We start from the raw sequence: 13719 nt of genomic DNA on the forward strand, positions 1-13719 counted from the left end.
AAACAAGTAAAGAAATAGCTATTCATCTACTCTACACCCTCGTGATACATTCTCATTACCGTATCACTCTCCCCATTTTTCAATTGTAAACATATTTCGTTGCGAAATGAGTTGCGCTTGTTCGGCAAAAACATTGTTTTTCACTGTCTGCCACATTATGTTATTTCAAAACTGTCTACGCTTATGGCAGGTGCTTTGCTTCATTCTTTTCTCCAGATGTGAATATCGTCAATTCTATATTAATTCCTCTTGTTGAATGAATTATTCCAACTTGTATGACAAACTCATGTTTCTTGAAATAAGAGAAACAGTGCTGTTTAATCTTTTTTATTCCATTTTTGAACACCAACGCCTTGGATCCAATTCCATGAAAATTTATATTCAACATTTGAAGCTCACTAAACCTGATATCATCTGCGTTTTGAAAACTTTGCGCTCAATATCTATCTCGATATGGAACGTTTCACTGTTCTTTTGAACACTTCCAATCGTAGAACTTCCAAATCGGCAAATTGTCACAAAACTTTGAAAATAAGAAATCTCTTTATCACTAGGTTCTTCAATCTCGTTCATTCTCTTAGGATCTCAATAGGAAGATTCTCAATTTTCGTCCTCCTTTCTTCTATGTTCCCTCATCTACATAACTTTGGTCGTTGCATCTGTCTTTAAGATCTAAGGCATGCTCAATACGGTTGATTCCTGGCTCGGAGCCGTCTCAAAACATCAGAATGAGCACCGTCAAGCTTTCCGTTTCTGCATTCAGTAGGCTGAAAAATGTGGAAAAACTGAAGAAAATCTGATTATCAGTGCTAGACATTCAATCTGAGCTTCTCCAAGATGCACTCAATGGGGTTGGAGAGGAAATTGCAGTGAATCATCAGGGTGGACGTTTTTTGAAAAATCCCAGCAACTAGTGGATGAAATCCGTGTGACTCTACCTTCCTTATGCTTTTCAACCATATTTCATTATGAGTTTCTTTTCGAAAGCTATAGATCTGTATTTACAAAACGTGATACGATACTCCTTATCTTTTATTCATTAAAAAATATTAATTTTGAAAACGTTTTTTTCTAATTTTTCAATCTAAACATATTGTGGTTTGCTACTTGTTTCCCCTGAAATACTTATTTCTAAATCCTGTAGAACAATCTCAAAAGGAATTCAAATCTTAAAAGTGATATCACTTTTATTTTCATCAGTGTTCCTCTCTTCTTCTGATCAAACATCAATTTCAAAATCTTCCATCTATCGACTCATTCTCTCTTTCATCATCTCCCCTCATCTCAAATACCGTACCCCAAACCCATAAAAATTCAAAAGTAATGAAACAACCTTTCACTCGTTCGGCGCCCTTTTCCTCTTTTCCTCTTTTCCGACTTCCCCTCTCCCCCCCCCCCCCCCAAAAATGCACTGTTAACGATCGTGAAAGTGCAAGGGGCGGAGCTTAAGCAGAGACACCGAATAGTACTCGTCTATTCATTCATTTTCGAAAACGTTCGAATACGAGTGAACGTTTGCTCTGATCTCAGTTTCTTTTTGATTCAAACGGTCTTCTCTTTATCTTTTTCCTTCTTCTCTTCCAAGTCTTTTATCTCTTTTCATTATTTCCATCAAATTATTTTCAGGGTAATTATGAAATCTCCTCCGGAAGACAAAGATCCTCCACCTGCCTACAAGGAGATTGAAACCACAAAGCCATATTCGAAAAGCGAAAAACTCATTTTCTCGTCTCAACTCACCATCTTCGAACGCGTCGCAGGCTATTGCATTTGCATGGAATGGTTTGGATTCCTTATAATGATCGTTCAATTTGCAAGCATTCATAAATACATTGCTGAGGAATTAGACCTTTGTATCACTATGGTCATCTTCCTCTTGATTGTTTCGATGTGGTTCTTCCCCAAGTTCACTTCCAATTTTGTCGCAAGACTCTCGGTTGGTTTCGAAGCAATCAAGTACCAATTCTAGTTATTTCTTTTCAGAAGGCCGGTGCGCATGTCTACACCATTCTCGGCTTGATTTATTTCACTCGAGTCTTCCTTCAACTACCAGAAACTGGAAAATGGCGAGAACTGTCACGGAAGGTCGAAGAAGTTTACGCTCATTTCATTTCATTCACCAGTAAGTGAAACAGATCGAGGGCGAATTCAAAAAAAGGACAATTGTTTCGAAGAAGAGATAGTGAAAATCAGAAGAAAAATTAGATGATTTTTGTTAAATCCTAAATTCATACAAATACAAAGTAAATAAAAAGTTAAGTTGTATGTAAAGACAACTGTTGTGAGGAGTTCTGGGAAAAACCTTCATGCCACGTTTATGAAGTCTCATTTATGCTTTTAGTAGAAACTCAGTTAATAAGAGCCTTCCGATATATTTCAGTGCTCGCAATCCAATTCCACATTTTCAAATGCGTACATGTCGTCATCGAATTGGTGCAGGAGATCGAAGCAGAGAAGAAAGCAATGAATTCGAAGAAAAAGGATATCTCAATCGTTTGAATTTGTTTCATTCTGTTGTGGAACTTCAACTTGTTAAAATAAAATTGTTGATTAAACTCATTGTTTGAAGAAAGAATCTTCTTCCGTGACGTGGGAAACGAACTCTAGGCTAGAACATGCATTTTTCAAATTCTCTGTTTCCGAATCAGTAACTTTTTAAACAGACTTTCGATCAGATCAAAAATAATTATGTTTAGTTTATCCTAAGAACATAATAATATCTTGAAAAAGAAAGTATTTTTTCAAATGGACATTTCCAACGTTTACTTGATAACAAACGATTCTTAGTAACCGAAGGAAAGAATGAGTTAATTTCTAAGAGTCATTTCTCAGGTGAAGAAAAAGTTGGCATCATTGAGAAGCATTTCTTTTGTGATAGAATTCATCGAATTGAAGTTGCCGACCAAAAATAATTGTTTTTATTTTATTCGAAATACAAAAAAGAACATAAGATCTAATAAAAGAGAGTTTATTTTTTACAAATTGGCATTTCCAAAGTTTCCTTGAATCCACGAAACCAACGAATCCTTGTAAACCAACATCCAATTCAGATTCCTTTGAACCAATGAGACACCCGATCGATACGCTTGTTTCTGTTTTAAATTGAGAAGTTCAAAGTCGAATCCATTTGTGAAATCTTTGGCTAGATCTAGCTGAGGTTGTGTACTCCAGTTTTGGAACATGGCTTGAACGTAGATTGAGAAATCAAATGGAGCATTGAGAATCTGAAATAATTATTTATCACTTTGTATTATACTTCAAGAGATAAATCTTACGTCTTGAGTGTTATCCAGAAGATAGTTATAGAGTAAATCTCCCGATTCGTCGTGTGCTCCGATTGAATTCAAAAGAGATGAAGGATAAGTTCCGACAAGAACACCCTTCAGAAGTCTGAAAAGAAGAAATTGAATTCTTTGATGAATTCGAAGGAAGCTTCTCACGTCTTCAACAAAACAACATTCTGTGTGCATCCGAGAGAATTCAATAGGTTGTTGCCATCGGTTTGAAGGTATCCAGCACTTTGTGTGAACCAAGAATACAGATTATTCACTGTATCAAAATCATTAGCATTGACACTTTGACGTAGACCGTAACAATACGTTGCTGCTCTCAGATTTGGATGTATTCCTGAACATTTTCCAGTTCCACTCAGTGAGTATTGACATTTCAAAATGAAATTATTGAACAAAGTCTGAGCGACTTGTCTGGATTGTCGGTTGGCAGCAAGATTGTTCACATTCACCAAAAGTTGAACGATTCGGCTGAAAGTATAGAGTTCCGTACTCGTTTGGCTCGGTCTGAACATACTCATTTGTCCATATTCCATTCGTTGTCCACTGGAATTTGTTAACTGCGTTTTTCGTGGTTTGAACGACATAATTTTGAATGTATTTGAGTTCTGGTTGATATTGGAATCTGTTAAGAATTTCAGTGAAGAAATCGATTGCTCTCTCCCATGGAGCCAGAGAATCTTCATTTGTCAGATATAATGTGAGATCAAGATACTTCGTTATATCCCATCGTCCCGATCTGAAGAAAGTTTGAATTAATTAACTTGTAAGAGCCAATTCTCACGTGAAGAAGAAGTTGGCATCATCGAGAAGCATTGCTCTTGTGATAGAATTCATTGTAGTGAAGTTGGAAAGAAGTTGAGCTTGGATCATGTACCAGGATTTGTCATCGTAGTTGATTCGAGCGAAACTCTGAAAAATGTAATTTTGAAATGAATTCCTGATCATCTCGGGACATACCTTACTACCCGCGTTATCGACTCTAAATTTATATGGCAGAGGTCTCACCCACGTCGCATCATTTCCGCCCGTGTAGTTCACAAACCAGTTGAAATCTGAAATTAGTTGTTCAAGGACTTTTAGTATGTTGATCTACAAACCAGTTGATTGTTCAGTTTGAGTGAACAATGGAATATTCCAGAAAGCATCTCCAGACATGCAAGATTGTTGTGTTGCCTGGACAGTAGAAGTTCCACGGAGAGTCAATGTGATGATTGGGTAAGACGTCTGTAGAGTGTATGCACTCATGAATGAAGCGACGTCGAGTGGTTGACCGTTCCAATCTGTTATGTTGTTGGTTCGAGCGGCCTGACATTAAAAATATTGTATATTTTGAAGCCATGGAAATAATCTTACCGCAGTCAATGAATTCCATAAATCCTGAGGACTCGCATTTTCAAAACCGAACTGTGTCAGGTAAGCAGTCAAACCTTGTTGGAAAATGAATGGAGTCAGCACGTTATTCAGAAGATTCAAGAGAGCACTTCCTTTATAATACGGCTCGATTCCAAATACAGGTGGAGTGTCGCTGATGACTGGTTTCGCGTATCCAGGAATACAGTCATACTTGAGAGCAATGTAGTTCATGTAGAATCTGTTGTAGTCCTGGAAAAATCACAATTTTCGAAGAATGAGTTAAGTCTTTGTTATCTTACAATTGCATAATCGTGCTGCTCTGGGAAAGTGTAATAGATTCCATCTGCAAACCAATACTGAGCAAATCCTTCATTCAGGAAAATATCATTCCACCAGTCGAGAGTTACGGTATCTCCAAACCATTGATGTACAACTTCATGAGCAGTTGTTTCAGCCACTTCAGCAATTTGCCGTGTGGTCGCATAATCAGGATCGAACATGAAAAGACTGTATTCTCCGATGATTAGACCAAAGTTTTCCATCGCTCCAGCATCTTGAGTGTACTCTGGTAGTGCCATCACATCTATAAATTTTGAATTATTTGAGACACCGATTTTTAATATTCGGCTCACCAAGTTTACTCAACGCTAAGTTGTATTCAAAATATTCTGTCATGAAATCAATCGTTCCGACAGTTACATTCAATGCGAACTCTCCGTATTGTTCCATTCCCGACCACGTCCAAACTCTTGATACCACACCCAATTTAGATACCTTGGCCAAGTTGGAGAAGTGACCAACACAAATTGCAAGAAGATAGGAAGACTGAAAAAGGAGTGTATTCATGAATTAAGTTCAAGAATCATACCATTCGTTCCGTGGATACGAAATGAGTGGTACTCCATCCATTGTCATAAATAGTTGTTCCAGCTTCAAGTGCATTTGAGAGAGCAATCATATCGGATGCATGCATCACATATACAATAAACTGTCCCTTATAACTCGGCTCATCCCAACATGGAAGAAGAGATCGGGCACCGGGTCCTCCTTCGAAATCAGTTGTGAATATCCATCTGAAGTATTTCAATCATTAGTGATTCTAAAATGTTCTGAAACTTACCCTTTTCTGTTGTTCAGACCTCCGAAATAAGTGTTTGATGCATCTCCTTCACTTGGATTTTGGAAGATAAAGCCAGTATATTGGAATTGTAACTCATATTTTTGTGGATATAAAACAACATTGTTTAGTGTTGGAATAGTCAGGACTCCTCTGTCATAATCTTTCTTAACATTCGAATAATCCAAAGGAATATATGTCTTATTGTTATCATCACTAATAGAGGCAAGACCGATTCCAACTGCATCGAAAACTAGACGATGAGCATTGATTGTGATGACACTAATCGGCTTTGTAACGTAGAAGTTGACAGTTACAGTACCCGAAAATGTCATGTTGAAATACCAAGGATAATATCCGGATCCAGGAATACTTGGTTGAATGGAAAGAGTGTATTCCGGAAAATTGATGTCTCCTTTCAATCTGAAAATGAAATAAAGAATCGATTTAGAAATAAAATCTAAAACTTACGATTTTTCCCATGGAGTTTTTCCAATAACAACAACATTATCATAGAGCCAATTGAGTACTTTCATTCCATAGTTTGAGCGATAATCCCACTGAAATATTCGAAACTTTTATGCTAACAACTTTTCAAGAAGTTACATTCGAATTGATTCGTTCCAAATAGGTCGTGAAAGTTGCAAACTGGCTATCACTCAGATCGATTGAATTCATCAATGTAGCAAATTGAACATCTCTGTTATAACTGTTCCAATTGTAAGTCATTGAATCCAAATAGGCATTCAATGCAGGAGAGCTGACCAACTGAAAGAAATACATTTAGAGGCTTTGTTTAAAAAAAAATTAAGACAATACATCTCTGTTAGCTGACATGTAATTGTACAAAGCATCTCCGGCAACTGGATTGTATTTCAAAAATCCGAAGAGCGTGTTTTTATTCAAAGTGGAAGTTGTGAAGAGACGGATCAATCTGAAATTATTCGGCAAAAAGGTCATTAATTCCTTTCCTCATAAGCAACTAACACTTTCAATGTAGAGGAGCTCTGAGTACAACTCATTCCTTCTAAAAGTGCCATGTATTCCTGATAGAAGTATGGATTCGTGATGACTTCTTTGTTGTAAGCATGAAGCATTTGGAAGAAGAAATCAGATGTCGCTGGAGCATATTTAGCAGCTCCACAGTAGATTGCTTTTCGGAGATTCGTTGAGTATGGATTACACCAGGCAGTTCCATTCAAACTATCAGCACAGGCAGATTTTACATTGGCAAACATTGTCATGGTACGGTTTTCAACATCTCCAATACCGTATCGAACAGCGAATGGAAGGAAAACTTCGGAAAATGTGCTGAAAATAGTGAAAGTTATATGTAAAATAGCTGGCCAACTTACTCTGAATCCCACAAAGAAGTATCATTCCATTGAATTGAGTTGTAAACTTTTTGGAACATTAGTTTGTACATTCTCTGCAAAGTTTACTGTATCGAAGAATCATTCACACAATAACTTCATACCGTAACTAACTCAGCATCAATTGTATCTCGAAACAGATTGGCAACTTGTTCTAAAACTGGCTGAGCTTGAGCAAAAACTGAATAACTCGGGAAATCAATGAAGTTCTGTGTGTTGAAAATAGCATTTGCCAAGTTCAAGAAACGGTCATATCCGAATGGGCGGTCTGCGTTCTTTTCTCGACTGAAACCGAATTAATTAGGCATTTTAATTGAGAAACAGGCTTACATCATGTAATAGTATTCATCAGCAAGAAGAGTCACTGCAATATTTCCATTAATTCCATCTTCTTTGATACTTTTGAGAACACGATCGAAACCAATGTCATCATAAATAATTCTTCCATAAGTGGCTGAACCAACTGTTGTAAAATCCCATTGATTTGCTCGTTTCCTCGGTTCTTCGATATTTTGTTTTTTCTCAATCGATTCTCCAGAATTTGAGCATCCTGGTTGTCTTGGAAGCCATAATAAATGAGGTTCTGGTTCTTTGAGAGTAGCACTTCTCAACGGAACAGTCCATGTGTAATTCCATGCAGTGGCATTCAAATTAGAAGTATCTCCAAAAGGTTCTTGAGTGAATGAAGCAAGTCCGGCAGTTAGCTGGTTATTGTTGTATCTAATTAACGGATGATTGGTTTGATACAGATATGGTTGCATGAAGTCAGTCACATTTAGAGGATTTCCGCACCAATCCATGACGTTGTTGGCTTTAGCTGTCTAAAAATTTGGAAGAAGACATCAAAAAGTTTCAAAAAGTACAAACCTCAGTCAAGGTGGTCATCAAATCAATATCTTTAGCATTGGAGTACATCATCTTCTGCAGATAGTTCTGAATTCCTTGTCTGAAAACTGATGGACTAAGAACATCAGAAAGCATTCTGAGCATTGATGCTCCTTTATTGTAAGTAATATCATCGAAAGCAGGTCCGTCTGGATAGACAAGCGTGTGAGCATCTGAACGAACATCGGCATTGAGACCGACTTGAAGTTCATTGAGGACTTGAAGAGTGTCCTGAAAAATAGAGAGTTGAAGGATGTTTTACTTTGAGGAGAAGCTATATTGCTTACCAAGTAATTAGCTTGAATTGGATACACTGGTTGTTGAATGAATGTCATGAAATAATCAGCGAATCCCTCATTCAAGAACAAGTCATCCCACCAGGCAGTTGTAACAAGATCTCCAAACCATTGATGAGCAAGTTCGTGGCACATTACTTTAGCAGCTGCCTCCATGTCCCTTGTGGTCATTGTCTGAAATTTACAACATGATTATGTTCCATCTATTGCTTCGAAAATTACAGTTGGATTGTAGGCGATGTACTGGTACTTGTAAATGATCAATCCCCAATTTTCCATTGCTCCTGCCAAGAATTCTGGCATTCCAAGTTGATCTAAAAAGAAAGATGATCTAAATGAACCTCGAAAATGTTTTTACCTGCTTTAGCGAGAGGGAACTTAATTCCAGTGTACTCTCCCAACTGGTAAAGACATTCTCCAGCATTGACTGCAGCGAACTGGAGATATTGTTCAGTTCCAGGCCATCCCCAAGCTCTTGTCTGCAACTTCTTATAGTTTTTTGTGTTTCCGTGTAAAAAAAACATAGGAACTAAAACTCACGAGTGTGTTATGCTTGTTTACATATTTTGAGTTCACATACGGACCAACAGCAAATGCTGTCAGGTAGGTGGACATTTTTGGAGTTGTTGGGAAGGCGATTTCACTCCAGTTGTTTCTGAAAACAGCATATTTAGTGTTATCATGTTATTTCAGATTCCTTCAAACTCACCCAACATTCTTTGCCGGAGCTTCCTCCATATTCGAAAGAGCAACGTGAGCTGTTGGATATTGCAGAGTGATTTGGAATGTCTGAAAGTTATAAAGCTTAAATCTGTCTTTTGTTGTTTCGAGAAACTCACAGCTTTGTAAGATGGTTCATCAAGACATGGGAATACTTTTCTGGCTGAAAATGGTTCCATGTGAGTGGCAATCATGTAGCTGGAAAACGAAATTTCAAAAGATCTGAAGGAAAATTGAATTCTTACTGTTGAACTCCTTGTGGATCATTATAAGAAGTATAGTAGACACCACCATCAGTGTAGGGATTGATAAGTCCCGTATACACAATATTGATACTGTATATCTGTCCAGAAACAACTCCATTTGGATTTGTAATCAAGGATAACTGTTGTAATGTGTCATCTTGCGCTGAAAAAACTTTTGTTGTTTTCTCATTATCCTCAAGTTTCCTCTTACATATGGAGTTAATTGGAACATTTGTTCCGTCGAGAGCTGTCACTTGATAACTTTGAATTTTAAAATTAAATGCGTTCAAAACGAATCTGTCCGAGTTGGCCAACGCCTCCACTTGCATACTCATTCGACCATCGAACGTAAAATTTTTCTCTGCAATTTTTTGCTTATTTTGCATCAACCGCAATTTGGAAAGTCATCAAAATGTTTAAGTACGTACCTGGCTCGTATTGAACGTTAGGACTGGGGAAATATGGTTTAAACCAAAGAGTATAGTCAATGGCAAACAAATTTGGAGGAAGACGAGTTTTCGTCACATACAGAGATTGTCGTTTTCTGAAAGATTTGATAAAAAAGGAAATGAAGATTGTAAAAATTCAAATAAAGAGTCTTTTCTGAGAATTCTGGTGACAATGTGTTTACCAACAGCTTGCTGATTGGTACTAAAACTTCGAAAATGTTTTACTTTGCTTCCAATTTATCTTGTTTGAAGTTATCTGGATGAGCTGGAAGAATATGGGGATGATTGAACTGTACATTCTCGATATTCAACTCTTCTGCATGCTTCTCTAAAAATATTTGAGTTATTTCAAGACACGAATTCATCAATACAGTACCTGCGAATTCTGAATCAACTAACGGAGCTGAAACAACATATTCCAAACTGCAGAGAATAAAAGCAATTGATGAGAAGAGCAATTTCCGCCGCATTTCGTAGTGACTCGAGAGCACACGAAATGGAAGATGATATTTTGTCTACAATTTTTATCTTTTAAGTTTGCTCTCTCTATTCTCGGAGCACGTACCGCATTGCAGCCACTGTACTTTCCTTATCATTTAAGAGTGTCCTGACATCACAATGAGCTGACAAATCTAATTATCAGTTTTATCGTTTTTGCCACACTTTTCATACTAATTCTTTAAATGTCGATTACGGGGCAAAGTCGCCTACTACTTGGGGAGAGTGATGGATTCAAATTTGTGGTTTTGGGCGTTTCCGTTCTTACGTTGATTCTTATTCCGGGCCAAAGTTGTTCTTCGAAGTTTTACTGTTTTATTTTCAATCGGTATGAGCTAAATCATGATTTCAGATAACGTGAATCTTCTTGTTAATTTGCTTGACATTGATGAAGAAAGTTTCTGTAACTTGAAAAAAACACGCATTATTATAACATGAATGTATTCCTACTTACAGACAAAAGGCTGATTCTTACTAGTCATTAATCCAAAGGCATTGGTGACGACCATCTGGAACAATTTAGATTTCAAGCTTCCTGCTTAAATTTTTATTTAATTCGATATGAAGGGCAAGGAGCCACTGATACAACCGAAGTGGATTACAAAAAGATAAAGAAATATTTGATGGGCCGATTCTGGAGGACGCAAAATTAGGAAGGTAAAAAACTATTTTTCCTTTTGGAAGTAGTAAGAAAAGAAAAATAGTTTTGCCCTTTTTTTGCTACCTCGTGAATAGGTCAAAAGCGAGAGAGGGAGGGGGGGGAGACAAGTAGAAACATTAATAGTTGAGGGGAGAAAGAGTTAGGTACTTAGACAAATCAACATGTTTCAAGTTAGTTTTAAAAGAACGGGAGGAGGATTTAACCGGGAAAGAAGAAACGGGTAGAGAATTCCAACAGTTTAAAGTACGGTTGGTCAAGAACTGGGAGCTGGATTTGTTACTATTTTTGATATTACAACGCAAATAAAATGGGTGTCTTCTTAGAGATTTAACAGACGGAATAATTGTAAATAAGGCATTTGCACAATAGATCTCTCTGCTGATAATTGATTTATATATGAATACTAAATCGAAAACTAATCTTCTGAGCTCCAGAGAGTCCAGTCCACATATATCCAGAGCATTGAAATAGGATGTATATTCGATTCCAAATTTTTTGAAAATTCGATGAACAAATGACTTCTGAATAGATTCAATCTTCCGAATGTGAAGTTTGAGATAGGGCGAGAATAAGGTACATCCATACTCCAGGATTGGTCGAATATATATGATATAACATCTAATAAACACTTCCATAGTCGAATTCTTGAGAATATTGAAAAGCATATTCACTCTGAATTGAGATCTCCTTAGAATTATATTGACATGATGTGTAAATGAAAGGTCGTCCGAAAAGAATATTCCCAGATCTCGAATATGCCTGACAAAAGGGAGTTTCAAACCCGAGATATGGAAATCCGGGGAAGTTTTGCTTTTGAGGTTGCGTGTCGAGAGTCTGAACGCAATAACTTCACATTTGTTTGGTGCGACTGTCATTTGCCACTGGGAGCACCAATCGGATATAATAGCTAAATCATTCTGCAATAAATTGGCATGCGGAGAGAAGAGTTTTAGATCATCCGCGAACATTAATATATTGGATTCCACGTTGTCACTAATATCGTTGATGTATAGGAGGAAGAGGAGAGGACCAAGGACAGAGCCTTGTGGTACTCCACTAATTACATCCATAGGTTTCGAATAACTTCCATTTAGAGAAATTACCTGAATACGATTAGTCAGAAACGTAGATAACCAACGAAGAAGGTTTCCTTGAACACCATATCCTTCGAGTTTGGTCAATAATTTGTTGTGCGGTACTTTGTCAAACGCTTTGCAGAAGTCTATATAGATGGCAAAGTTGGCTTTGTGGCTTTCCAGATCTTGTAATAGAGAACCTTGATAATGAATAAGTTGAGATTCGCAACTTCGGTTAGCGCGAAAACCGTATTGATTCCCATTCAATAAACCGTTGACATTCAGGTGTTGGACCAACACTCTTCTCAGAATGGTTTCCATAGTTTTACAGACACTGGACGTAAGGGCAATTTGTCATGGAATTAACTAGCCATTAATTCACGACCTTGACTAACCAGCCTAACAACTCTATGGCTTCTATTAGATTCACCACATCTAACCAAAATGGCTACAAGAAATGGTTTGACAATAAGTTCAATACGTGAAACGTGGCCTTCTCGAGGAAATGCTCAACAACTATCGTCGACTACTTGCGTGCCCTAACCTCTGATTGTGCCGACCCCAAGTTAACCGATCGCCCTCGATTCGCCGCATAAAAGGAAAGGAAATCGTCAGTTCAACGTCACTCTCTCTTCAACTCTCTCACACTCGTGCTCCCGAAGATCTCCCCTGGAAGTTCTACTCCACGCCATCGATCTCAACCGTTGGCTCCACCATCCTTCTCAACCACTGCTTCTTCCAACGCTCAAGGCACCACTAGAGACTAAAGTATCCTCCTGGCCCCTTTTCACTATTGAATGAACCTGTTAAACTGTTCCTCTCTTGTTATTCTCGCATTCTAAGTCTGACGGGGTTCACCTTCCCTCTAACGTCGGAACATGGTGCATCGACCTTTGGACACAACCCATAGGTGGCGAGAATACCACTGATTGAGATTTACAATACAGGATATTCACCGCCAGAATACTCACAATACAACACTTATGAGAGATCCACAAAATGAAAGAGTCACACCAAACCGCGCTCTGGTCTTCGCAAGAAGACGTGGCACAGAGCAACAAAATCTATCACAGCATTCCCAACCACTGAACCATTCACGCCGACTTATACTGGCAATTACATTACCATTACCATAAATCAGAATCACATATACCACGATAAATCAGCATTTCATACTCTTTACTCACATATCGAGTAAACAACTTCTACTTCTATTCTATTCCATTCCAGTCTCGTACCACTAGTGGAACTGTACCAGACATACTACTATTCATGTTGGAAATTATGTAGACTAACTTATCTCAATCATTCTGTCAAGGGCCCAACGGCAGCCTGAGAAAGATACAATGACATCTCGTAATTCGATATTTCCTACGACCATTGACAACCTCATTCTAAGTTCCGCAAAACATACTAAAATGAAAGGACACCATTGCTTTCATTGAGAGGACACCATTGCTCTCACATACATTTCAGGGCTTGTCAGTAAGCGCTCCGGAACGCTTATCAGGAATATCGGTCTTTTTGCGACATGGAAACCCGCGAGGTTTCTCGAAGATTCCAACGTCTCCGACACGTGCAAAGAGGGGAACCTCTAGGAGAACATTATACTTTAAATCATGCACGAAATCAACCACACAAAAACCAAATACCAAGATTCACACAAGAATCCGATACCAATGCTGATCAATACAAAACTACCACGATTCATACACTAATGGTACACTCTTACAGACCAGTGCTACTAGGTTCA

At 37.9% G+C, this 13719-nt stretch overlaps 2 protein-coding genes across 2 annotated transcripts; one reads left to right on the forward strand and one right to left on the reverse strand.

Annotated features, from left to right (window-relative positions):
* Positions 1 to 1633: 1633 nt before the first annotated feature.
* On the forward strand, positions 1634 to 2499 carry GCK72_009577 (uncharacterized protein; the record flags this gene model as incomplete). Its single annotated transcript, XM_003112917.2, has 3 exons — positions 1634 to 1936; positions 1984 to 2122; positions 2381 to 2499. 3 exons carry the CDS (start codon positions 1634 to 1636, stop codon positions 2497 to 2499), a joined length of 561 nt encoding a protein of 186 aa, XP_003112965.2.
* A 476-nt stretch (positions 2500 to 2975) lies between these two features.
* Positions 2976 to 10201, reverse strand: GCK72_009578 (uncharacterized protein; the record flags this gene model as incomplete). The annotated part of the gene is made up of 31 exons (XM_053727440.1): positions 2976 to 3224; positions 3276 to 3390; positions 3441 to 3761; positions 3808 to 4029; positions 4075 to 4202; positions 4251 to 4345; positions 4391 to 4598; positions 4647 to 4895; positions 4946 to 5229; positions 5279 to 5471; positions 5515 to 5719; positions 5767 to 6186; positions 6235 to 6323; positions 6370 to 6531; positions 6583 to 6697; positions 6751 to 7074; positions 7119 to 7192; positions 7241 to 7421; positions 7467 to 7957; positions 8004 to 8252; positions 8309 to 8491; positions 8540 to 8631; positions 8676 to 8796; positions 8858 to 8972; positions 9027 to 9106; positions 9157 to 9235; positions 9283 to 9445; positions 9494 to 9643; positions 9711 to 9826; positions 9957 to 10059; positions 10108 to 10201. The coding sequence occupies 31 exons, from the start codon at positions 10199 to 10201 to the stop codon at positions 2976 to 2978; spliced, it is 5670 nt and encodes a 1889-aa protein (XP_053587017.1).
* Positions 10202 to 13719: the final 3518 nt, after the last annotated feature.

This window comes from Caenorhabditis remanei, chromosome III (genome assembly GCF_010183535.1).
Source record: "Caenorhabditis remanei strain PX506 chromosome III, whole genome shotgun sequence".
NCBI classification, from domain to species: Eukaryota; Metazoa; Nematoda; class Chromadorea; order Rhabditida; family Rhabditidae; genus Caenorhabditis; species Caenorhabditis remanei.